Source organism: Etheostoma spectabile, chromosome 17 (assembly GCF_008692095.1).
Source record: "Etheostoma spectabile isolate EspeVRDwgs_2016 chromosome 17, UIUC_Espe_1.0, whole genome shotgun sequence".
NCBI classification, from domain to species: Eukaryota; Metazoa; Chordata; class Actinopteri; order Perciformes; family Percidae; genus Etheostoma; species Etheostoma spectabile.
Genome location: NC_045749.1, coordinates 15,028,046 through 15,040,423, shown reverse-complemented (window position 1 = coordinate 15,040,423; position 12,378 = coordinate 15,028,046). Strand labels below are relative to the sequence as shown.

At 36.4% G+C, this 12,378-nt stretch overlaps 1 protein-coding gene across 1 annotated transcript in view; it reads left to right on the top strand.

The window, feature by feature from the left end:
• Positions 1 to 125: 125 nt before the first annotated feature.
• Positions 126 to 12,378, top strand: part of lmbrd1 (LMBR1 domain containing 1) — a 51,464-nt gene continuing 39,211 nt past the window's right edge. Inside the window, exons 1-3 of the mRNA XM_032540657.1 lie at positions 126 to 269; positions 1,862 to 2,038; positions 3,466 to 3,529. Coding sequence (XP_032396548.1) covers positions 204 to 269; positions 1,862 to 2,038; positions 3,466 to 3,529 — 307 coding nt within the window. The 5' untranslated portion in view covers positions 126 to 203. The remainder of the gene's footprint in view (positions 270 to 1,861; positions 2,039 to 3,465; positions 3,530 to 12,378) is intronic.

Sequence of the window (12,378 nt, the reverse complement as noted above, 5' to 3'; positions counted from 1 at the left end):
ATATATATATATATATATACATACATCATTTCAAGTACAAATAATCATTTATACAGAAGAAATAACGAACGTCGAAGGACAATATTCAGCAAATGGACATCAACTGACATGTGACTTTGTGCGGAGACGTCACGGCCCCGGCTGCTGCTCGCGCTGCCCCGCCTCAACGGGAGCACGTGGGTTTGTTATTGCAGGAAGTGAAGATGGCGGATCATTCGTTGCTCTCAGAGTCTGTTCTCGGATGGTCTATTTTCACCTTTATACTTTTGGTAAGCAAAATTCTAGCTGTATGTCGTATCATCAACTAGCGGAGCGTTATAAAATGAGTTTGAGATGTTTAGCAGGGGAAGGGTTGCGTGGTTATGGTGTTACCGGTGCGACATGGCTGCGGTGGATTAACGTGTCGTCAATATTGGCATTGGATGGGATTTTAGCTAACATTAGCCATGACACACTCACATGCTATTGTTTTGTAGGAAGCGCTTAGTGTAGTATAGGTTTATATTTCATACTATTATAAGCAGGAGCACTGTAAAACACCACTACGTCGAGAATAGTAGGGGTTTCTAGTTTGTACTCAGTTAAACAGAAAATGACCATCTCAGATAAGACTTTCTCGTGCTATTGCGTAGTCAGGTTTCACCACAAGGTTTTAAATGCGCTTTACAAAAGGTATGGTCTCCCGAATAAATAATGTAGTGCTGCTGGAAAAGCAAAAGTGCTTTTCATCACTGCAAACACACATATGTAACCTTTCCTTTTCTATGAATTGTACTTTCTGCCCCATTTAGAGACAATGACTTCAGTGTTAACGTTACTTAACTGAATGCCTTGAAGTTGGTAAATGAGCTAATCTGCTGCCCAATTGAGCACTCATTATCTCAGCTGTCTCTCTGTCTCTCAGAGTCACATGCCATCCAGAAGAATCCCAGGATGCCAATAAATCACTCTGCCTCCCTTCCCACCACCAGCAGTCTTCTTATTTGAACAAACCTTTCAATGGATCTTATTTGAATGCAAAGCCCGCATCTTTACCTGGCAAAACAAGCAGCCAGAGGCTTAAGGCCACAGGCCTTTAATTGATCTTGTCAGTAAATGGCAGGCCTTTATCTAAAGGGACTAGTTTTAGCAGTGTCCTCACTTCTTACAGCTTGTGTGCCTTGAATATGACCTTGTCATTTTGGAGACCCTTATTTGTTTCTCTGTCTAATGACTTTTCTGCCTGTTACATTGACGATCCTCTCCCTTTTTCTGTGTCGTTTTCATGTTAAACAACAACATACATTAGCAAATTCAAAGTAAGGAAAAGAAAGGTGTAGTACATAATTTTCTATTATTGTGCTTCTTATCAAAAGTCAACTTTATTTCCTGCCAGTCCTTACCAGTGTTTGTGAGGGAGGGAGTATGATATAATCAGATCAGCTGTTCCCTAGCACCTGCAGTCAGGCTATTCTCAGAGAATAATCCCTTCCTTGTTCTGTTAACACTTTGGTTTGAGTATTTCTTTTTGGGAGTCAGCAACACATACACACACACACACACACACACACACACACACACACACAAATACAACACTAACACACTGAAGCTAGAGTTCCAAGCAGTGTTTAGCAGGCGTAAGAAGACACAAATTGTGAACACACAGTATAATGGAAGAATAAATCGAATTTGTTGCCGGGTATTCTATCAGATTGCATCACATTTTACGGTTGTTTCAAACCATGTGTAAACTCTCCCATGATTGTTTTCTTTTTATTGTTCTCTCCTCATTATTTTGTTAACCTAGTAAAAAAATGAAATTGTACTCTATATAATACTCATATTTAATAGTAACATTTTTGCCCCCCCCCCCCCTTTTCAGGTAATCCTGGCTTTCTGTTGGGTGTACATTCGGAAATTTCAAAGTCGTCAAGAGAGTGAAGTTGTTTCAACTATCACAGCAATATGTGCTCTGGCCATTGCTTTGATAACCTCTGCACTTCTTCCAGTGGATATATTCCTTGTTTCATTCATGAAGTATCCCAATGGTACCTATAAGGTTGGTATCTGTTCTGCTAACAGCACCTGTTACCTGAGGCAGCTTTTCACTTTGCTTTGTAATTTTCGTAGAATTAGACAAAGTGGATATTGATTTATTTCTATCTAAAAGCTAAATGCATTTCTTGGCTCATAATTTCAAAGTCACTGCATTTGTTTCTATCTATTTCTATCGATTTGAAGATTTAGCTGTGTGTAATGGCATCCTGATTTGAACAGCAGGTAATCTGTTTCTTCTGTGGGTTGTGAGCTACTTTGATTGCTAAAGGGTGTTTGTTTTTTTCCCCCCCATACCATTTAGTCATGGCCACCTAAGATAGGCTGCAAATGTTAACTTACCAGGGAAATAATCCCTCACTCACCTTATAAAACATGATTTCTTGGTGATTGTACTTTGTAATAAAGAAAAATACAAATCAGCAAATAGGCATGAAATTAGGTGGTGGCTTTTCTGCTGAAGTTTACCATGTGTAAACAGAAAAATGAAAGAATACTAATACTAGCTTCTAATGGGACATGATTATTTCAGCATGTGTTAGAGCAGTGAGAATCATGACACTGCAGAGACTGTCACAATCATTTTACTTTAGGCTGTTACTCAAAAACAACTGACTTTCAATCTTGTTTGCAACTTTTTAGTTTTTTTCAATTAAAGATTTCATTTTTAAAGTAAAAGACAGTAAATAAAAGCTTATGAAGAATTCTTTACTACACCTGTGCTTTTACAATAAATACAATTTATTAAAATAGGTTTAGACCAAGTTCTGACAGCTTGTATCTGTCAGTTTTGCGTCATTCTCTATTTATGTCTAAATTCAGTTTAGATAGATAGATAGCTATTTATTGATCCCAAAAATGGGAAATTACAGTGTTACAGCAGCACACAAAATATACATAAATACAATATACATGAAATAATAATAATACTAACAAAATATAAGAATAAAATATAAGAACAAATATTTAAATATTTACAAGGTGGGAAAAACAAAATGTGCAACTGTTTAAGTATGCTAAAATGTAAATGAACCAATCGGGCCGGTTGCCCTTATTGCAATATTGTGGTGTCTCAGAGTCTCATCTAGCACCCAGTGAACTATATAAACAAAACTGCCAGAGCCCTGCTATAGCCTATGTGCTTGCTAGTTAAGCTTGACCTACCTCTTTCCAGGGTCTTGGATTCACTCAATAATCGGATATATTGTGCTTTTTGTTTCATGTCTCTGCCCTAAATGGTTAGAAGAGTATGGCAAACAACAAGTGATGGAATTACTAGGGTTCAGAATATACACCATACCTCCCTCTGTGTTTGTGTTAATTATCATACTATAGTTTATATTAGTGTAATGAGCTTTACTCTAATTGATGCCTGTTCTCATTGGTTCATTTGAATTTTCATCATATTTTATATTTCTCTATTCTATTCAGGAATGGGCAGCGAACAATGAGACGAGAGGGCAAATTGAAGACACTGTGCTGTATGGATACTACAGTAAGTATAATAAGTTGCTTTATACCTCTCTGTGTGGTTGCATATGAAAATTAAATAAAAATAAAATGTGAACACAATCTTAAGTAAATAAGATGTTTTACTGCAGAATCTAGAAGAAATACATCTCATTGTCTGAATTTGCTCTTTTGTTCAAATGTATTCATTGAGGGTAGCGGTTTTTGAGATAAATAATTATGAGTGTGCTTTGTCGTTCTTCTATGACATCAACCCTATCTCTTCTTTCAATTAAAGTTAGGGCCAGTTAAATTTTAATACCACCTGGGGCCTGACTCACCCACACAGCAATTTTAGTGGATTAGCAGTCTAACTTTGGGATTCACACTGGCTCATTGTTTCCAACAATGATGACTCACTACACAGGGTTTCTCTAGTAACTTGGGTGCCGCATCTTACTTGCTTTGGAGCAGTTTTGCTCCTGCTATCACTTTAAGATATATATTGAAATTCCATAGAGTATCTCAGTAATTGTAGGCCATCCTCTTGGCATAAAAAATAAATTCACAAAGCGTGATTAAAATAAAAAACATGACCATGAAATGAATGAGACTAATAATACAATGACTAATACTGTTGAAATAGTCAATAGTGAAAATGCATTTTTACTGGGTAATGTAAATGGACTGACTGAACAGGTTTTTTTACATGATGATGCAATATATCAGATATATCAATTATTTATAGTGTTCTCTTGCAAAATTCCCACTTTGACCATTAAAACGAATGGAATTTGTCAAATAGCAGGTCGCTAACATTAACTAAAACTTTCAATAATAAATCATATTTACTGTTGTATATTAAGTATGCTAAAATGTTTTTCCTTGGATGTGCCTTGTGCTGTAGATGGAGTACATAGAGTATTACCATAACTATATTGCTTGTGAACACAAAGGAAATTGTTTTCATGAACTTCATATGAAGGCATTTTAGTGTAATTGATAAATTGTCCAGTGTGTCATAATGATGGGCAATGATGATCATGTTTACTCACATCTTTACACAATTTGCAGTTTATGTTATACATTTATTATAGATGCAGCGTCTTAACATTTTTGCTATTATAGTCTTTTGTTATTGGTCATATATATTTTCAGTAATTCAAATGTGTGTAATTCCTTTCTCGGTGTGTGTGTGTGTGAATAATCTCTATCGATATATTTACGTAATATATTTTCTATGCTAGACGCTGCTATGTTTTATCATATAAAGCATGCTGCTTTGCATACTGTTGCATGTGACTAGCTACAGACTTCATGTAAACGAGAAACTGGATAGGGAAATCCTGTGCTTCCAGATCAAGTTGATAAAAAAGTTTATAAGACTGGTTAGTCAGGATTACCATAGCAGTGGTAAAAATTATGTATTATTGTTTCTTTTTTTTTAAGAGCCCGTAGGAGGCCACACAGCCATGGTCCATCAACACAGGTGTTTTCGCTTAAGCTAGACGTTGTGCAGGCTGTTCTTGACTGATCCTGCTATTAGTTTTGCATTACACCTTTTATCATTTTTATTGGTTCATGACATTTGGTGGCCTCATGTAATTCCAGCATTGCTCAGCCTAACTTCAACCTGAACAGATTTCCAATTAGCCACAATGAGTGAAAACACACTGTGTGACTGTTGAGGGCCTTAAAAGCATAACACGTGATGGATCCTTTTCAAAGCAGAAAAGGTACATTTGTTAACCTCAATGATGTCTCACCTACATTAAGTGTCCCAGTAAGCTATTGCAATGGGCCAGCTTGGACAATTTATCTAAGTGTAATGCAGCTGTCATTAATGTTATCAGATTCACCTGTGCTTATCCTACTATGACATGTCAAAATGTCTGCCGTGAAAAAGATCTATGGTCCCAGTCACAGTGTTTCTTTACACTATCTTCTGGGTAGAACTGTCCCGTACATACAATTTAATGGTGCCCAGCAAACAGCGGCACTGTAACACTGAACACAGTACAGTATATTCTCTCATCTTATTAATCTAAAATGAGCACTTTCACTAACGTTGAAGACCTATTTACCTGTTGGGCCACGGACTAAAAATAATGACACCACCCAAAACTAGCAGTCAGTCCAAACCTAGAGGCTAGCAAAACAACACATTACATAAAATAAGCACAGCATAAAACATCAGATAAGTCAGACTTTCGTGTTTAACTATATATCTTTAAACGTTAAAGTTACGGCTGAAAATAACAGAAATAAACAAGTTTGACTATTTTACATAGCTATGCAGTTAAAATCAACTGGCATGTGTCTACCTGGATGCAGCTGTGGAATAAGGTCTGGCAATGCAAGACTAATAGTATGTGTCCACTGTCACCCATTAATTTCTATGGGAGCAGCCGTGCAGTGCATTCTGGTAGCGTCGTGAAGACTTTGGAGAAGCAGGGCGTCAAGTTGCCCGCTACTCATTTGAATTATGTTGAAACAAGGCACGTTTATGCAAATGAGGAGAATGCAGCTCGGCTCAGTGCCTGAAAACGGAATACGTTTAAACTGACTGAAAATTAAAAACGACTGCATTCCAGTTAGGTGAGCTATCTCCAGGGTTCTGGTATTATGTACTCTGGCACACTGTCATGGCTATCGATGGCACTTAATTTAACTTGCGCTATCACAGTTAAAAAGGTATATTAATTGCAGCAGCAGTTTAGACCTACAACTGTAAAGTTGATGTTACCATCTACAGGCAAGTTACGTAATAGCTGCAGCAATCTTAACACCTGCGCCACCTACAGGTGTTGAGTGTTGCTGCTGTTTGGGTATTTTATAATTTTAAGAGATTACTCTTTCATCACCCGTTAAAGAATATAATAGAAAGACAAGAAATGGGATATGCCAACTATCCAGCTTGTGGCAGTACAAAAAAGTTAGTTTTGAAGATCATAAGAATTATTTACTGTTGTATTTACCTTCAAATCTGTACTGGATGGCAAATCAGTTTGTTTACCACCTTTGCGATCATTGGAGGGCTTTTGTTCATTGCCTGTTCATCTTGGCAAAACAAAACAACAAGAATTACAAAAAACACAGTGGAAATAACCAAGACATCTAGATTTTCTTTTTGGTGCAAAAATCTAGTAGTATTACTTTCCATGGCAACCTTTAGCTACATCCGTCTTTACTTGCTTTACATGTCTTTTTTTCTCACAATTAGCTTGCATTCATAAAATTATGACGTTTCACTGGCACTGACAGTGACTGTTTTTGAATTGTGACATATTGTGTTGTATCATAAGTAGCATCTTGGATTTATCCTGCCTGACTCTCTTACTATAAGAAAGGGCAGGTCCAGGTTGCAATTCATTGGGATGGTATCCAGGCAATTTGGCTGATACATTCCTGACTGAAGGCTATTAGTGCCACTGAAATTTCTTCATGATTGTCGTATTAAAGGATAACGTGAGTTTGTTGTCTTTGACGATTGTAAATTCAGTCATGCCAAAGACACTAGATCACACATTTTCTAACAGATGCTGGCTTAAAGTGCCTGTCAGTACCACTGTTATGTACCGTCTGTTCAGAAATGCCAAATGCAAGACAAAATGTCTTTTTGCCCAGACAGCCCAATCAAAAAAACCACTTCCACTGGTATAAAGACATCAGAAAATTGTCTTTTACAGACGTGAATCTAGCATTGAAGGGAAAATAGAACACAAATATGACTTCCACTATAACTATCTATAGTTTAGATTAGATATCCCCTCTATTGAAACTTTCCTTTATAGAGACTTAAAGAAATCAATAATTCTGCAGGCTTAGTTGTGAATGCAGTAATTTAATTCATCTATTGGCCAAACTGCCTAGAAACCATGTTCAGGATGCAGTTACACTCTAGAAATTGATGCAAATATTATGATTCTACATTGTCTTTTTAAGTAGGTATTGTATTACAAATATACAGTGGTGCTGATACGTTTATGAACCCATGCTAAAGTTGACTAAAAATCATCTTTTGAAATTGATCTTAATTTAAATAAATAGGAAAAATCCAACCTTTTTAAGGAAAGCAATTTTCTTTGTGAATGAATAATGTATCATAAATAAAAAGATGTTCTTCCTTAACATACAGGGGGCATAAGTATACATACCCCTATGTTAATTTCCTATAGAGGTAGGTAGATTTTTATTTTTAAAGGCCAGTTATTTCATGGATTCAAGATGATAAAGTTCCCTTGGCTTTTGGAATTAAACTAGTCCCACATCATCCCATACCCTTCACCATACCTAGAGATTGGCATGGGGAACTTTCCATAAGATCTTCTCTCAATGCAAATCAATCCAGCTTGTAAACTAACTGAAAAAAAAACAACATGCCAGTCTCTAGGTATGGTGAAGAGTATGTTATGATTATGGGTTATTTTAATTCCAAAGGCCAAGGGAAATTTATCAAGATGCATAGTATCCTGGATCCATGAAATAACTGGTCTTTAAAAATAACAATCTGCCTGCCTCTATGAAAATTCAACATAGGGGGGTGTATGCTTATGCCCCCTGCATTTTAAAGAACATTTATTTACGAGACCTTAAAGGTTGGATTTTTTTTTCTTATTGTTTTAATTAAAGCATTAAGATCAATTTACAAAAGATGATTTTTTTTTATTCCTCTTTTTAGTCAAATTAATCATGGGTTCACAAACTTATGAGCACCGCTCTAGTTTGTATTTGTTACATTTATCCAATAGTTCAATATAAATCTTATCCAGCTAAAAACTCTTTGACATACCAAGAGTATGCATTCCAGGAGCTAGAAAAGGGATAAGGGAGACGCTTGAAAGAGTTTTCTACTTGCCTCAAGCATACAGTATCCATGTGATCATAGCTCTGGGAGTGTGTGGTGCAGAATGATCTGATTCCAAATTTGTTGTGGTCTTGTAACCTTTGGCTGTTGACAAGGAAGGCTGGGTGCTTGTAATGTCACCCTAAAATACAAAAATCAGAGCCTTGCTATGATTGATATTGTGCAAAGTACCTCAAAGCATGTTTATGGAATAAAGCTAGTGCATTTTAAATATTGCAAATGCATTCCCAGCTTATAGATGCATAGGACTGATGCACCATTTGACATATGGCATGCTATTTTATAGGATTATTTTCTTATCTTAAAAATAATCTGAAAGTAGGTGTTATAGTAATATATTGAGTGAGATTGACACAGATTTGGGTTATTTGCTTAAACTAGTTGAAGTCGAATACTTGATTGTATTTAAAAAGTAAAATGATGCATATCTATGTGACCGTACTAGACAGTGTCTCTGCAATGAATAGATGTTTGTGAAGATGACATTTTTAGAGGACTGTGAGCTGAGGCTGTGCAAAGTCATACTTTGCTAAAGGCTAAAATAATATGAAAATATGATAAATCAAATTGTTGCTTCATGAGGGGGCATTGCTTTTTTATGTGCATTAAGGCTTTTTTTTTATTTGCCAGTAGGTGGAGACCAAGCTCCATGTGTGTTGTATGCACAACCTCCTTTTAAATCTAACCTTTTAAAGATGAATTTTCTTTAGGACCATATTTGACAGCCTTGTCCATTTGTCTCTTCACAAATGGAATAATTACAGGTTTGACACAGAGATCTCCACTTTCTCCACTGAAACATGTTTTTCTTCAAGGTGATTGGCTTGTATTGTAGTGGTCATCACAGTTAATAAGCATGTGTATGTCTATTCATTTCTAAGAACTCTGTATTATTTACTTGATGTTTGGAATCATTTGATGGCCTTACATAGCTGCCATTTGGTGAATTTTTGTCAGTTATTGGCTCAGAAATGTGTACGTTTTCCTCTGGACAGCATTTCTGCAGCAGTTTGGAATCCACTTTTCTGCTGTAGAGTTTTACAAGGACAGTGTATTGTTGTTATTAAATTACAGGGAGCTAATTATAATATAACACAATTCCATTGTTATTTTAAGAGCTTTGTTACTTTTGAGCCATGCTTCTATTATTCATTATTATAGAAATCCTCACAATTATACAGAATGAGTGGGAATGACTTATGTATAGGATTTTTGCACACTTTTGATTAAACTGCACTTAAAAGCACTCTATCTACATTTCTATAAAATCTCACAGTTGCTTAGACATCTTTTTCCTATCATGGCAACAGTATACTTTAACAATAACATCCTAAGTAGGTCAATTAAATGCATTTCAGTTATGTTATATCTTAGATTAAAGATAAAAACAGCAGGCATTTATGCCTGCTTGAGTATAGTTATTGGCCCTGAGTACCAGTGATGAATAGAGTTACCGCTATATCAGAATGCAACTGTAAGGCCAAAAACAGGAAATATTTTGTCAAAGTGAGCTGTTACTTAGTGTCTGTATAAAATGAACACTGTATTTGTTCATACATTCTACACAGTGTAATATTAGAGATAAAATGTACCTTCAACTTGACAGAGGCTTTGCATTTCTGAAACTGAAACACCCACTTCTTTTTAGAGCCCAAATAGCTTTTTGTGATCCTTGATGAACCCTAAGTTTGAAAGCCTAGCCTTTTAGTCTCTAGTCTCTGTCCATTTATACATTTCCTTAGACTGCTCAGTACTTCAAGGCAGTGGTGCAAAAGCCCCTTAAGCAACGGGGCAAAATACCCCTGGGACCTTTAAATAAATCATTGGCTTTCTCTCTGCCTTGTTTAATGCCATTTGTAGGGCAGAAGTTCGAGAGGATGCTATCCTCTTGTAAAAACTGCAAGTACTTTGTTTTTGTCTGTGATTCTTGTTTAGCGATTCTTGTTTAGGTAACCTAGTGCTTCTTTTAAAAGCATTCTGAAAACATTGACAAATTACAGATTTATTTTGGAGGGCAGCTCTGTGTGATATGGATGGGCCTTCAATGTTAAGAACATTGTCCAGTGTGCATAAGTAACAAGAAGCACTTTCCTTGCCACTGTGTGCAAAAGCCACAACATGAGACTGAGACTTTCAAGTCAAAATGTTAACAGCATATTTGATGAGAATCACTTCAATCAAAGAATTTTAACAACATTTTACTGAGCGGGACATTTTAGAGAAAATAAACCTGACGAGCTAGGTAACTGATTTTTTTTTAGTTCTAAATTACCTTAAAGACATATTTGATATTTTAGTTATATAATTTCTTGTTAGTCCTTGACTTACAGATACACTGATACCACTGTATCTATAATATACTAATATTGGCCAATAATGTTGGCCGTTCTGATGTATTGGTCAGGCTTTAGTATACCACTTTGTTTCCCCAATTGTATGATGGTTGCTTTGCCATTAATCTTCAAAGATTGTAAGCATTTTCATTTCATGCAGATGTCATTAGCTTAGTTCAGACCAATGCCTTGTGAAAATTCACGTAAACATTGTTACTTGTTGTGTGTTACCTAAACTTGCATTTCCAAACCCATCTCCACAGTGCTGTGTCAGCGCTGGAGCACAGTATGGTCTGGCTACACTGTTTATCTATTCTGGGAAAAGGGAAAAAAATCCCGCTCTGGCTTGTTTATATTTCTTGAAAGCCATCATAATTGTCCTAAACCCCAGATGCAATGATGGTACCCTTGAAAAATAGATAGATAGATAGATAGATAGCAGAATGGGAGGAACATCCAGTGCGTTGGTCAGGCTTTACCCCAGCACTACATATCCAGGTTATGTGTTACCAGGAGGTGACATGGGGTAACTAAGTAACCTGTCTACCAGATTTTGGTAAGCATGCTGAGATAGCTAAAATGCATTACCCTTTACGAAGCCTGAAGTTTTATGACATTTGATATTGGTATTTGTATTTCAAGGAGAAAGTGTCTACTGTCAGATGGCACAGTGCAGCATGAACCAAACAATAGCTAAATGTATTCTGCAAACATTCCTATTGGAGTGGTTGGTTGTACTCAATGGAGCTGTAGAAATAGTGTTTAATGCACACTGGTCTTCTAGCTTAGGAACCCCGATAATGTGGTGCATAAAGATGTTTTTCCACTGAAGAAGTACTTCTATACCAGCTCACTATTCATGTCCTTCAATGCTACTCTTTGAAATTGGTGGTTCCTACTTCCTGCAACAGCTACAATGAGCACTGTGGAGTCCAATTGTGCTACTGGGGATATGGTGGCTTCTTTTCAATCAAACAAAATGTACCATTGAGCAAGTGAAACAAAACAGGATGTTTCACTTTGTGACAGTCCATTGACAAGCAGATGGCAACAAACTGGAGAAACATGTGGCTGTATGTCAGAGATTCTACATGCAGAACCAGCATCTAAAACATAACCTAAAGGTTTCCAGATTGTCCGTTTACAGTCTGAAGTTGAGTTTAGTGATTGCTGCCATCTTGTCAGTTTCGAGGCAACAAATCTGAATATTGGTGGCAGTGTGTAAGGTGGGTGGGGGAGAGGTGGGCCAAGCGAGTGGCAGTCAAAACAGAGTGTCATAGGCCAAGAAACATGTCAGTCAATGCAAACAAGCTGCTAATGTGCTGTTAGAAATGGGAGTCACCGCAGACCTTTTCATATGATATTGTATTTATTCTTATAGTGCTCATTCTTTAAGTATTAATAAACTGTGATATTGGGCATTGATTTTTTTTTTTAGTAATATGTTTAGTTAGAAAAGCAGTGTGTTAATAGAAAAAAAAATGGAAAAATAAAAAATCAGAACCTTACAGACATGGTTCCAGAGTCTGTTGGCCAAACAACAAAGGAAGCATCCTTTTTTCTTGTTTGGATAGTGTTGACCTTTCTGATTCAATTTTAGAATTGTCACATTAAGAAAGTATTATTTGAAACAATACTTTTTTTCTGTACCCTATTACAAAAACATCTCACAGCAGTGAGCATTGATACTCCATC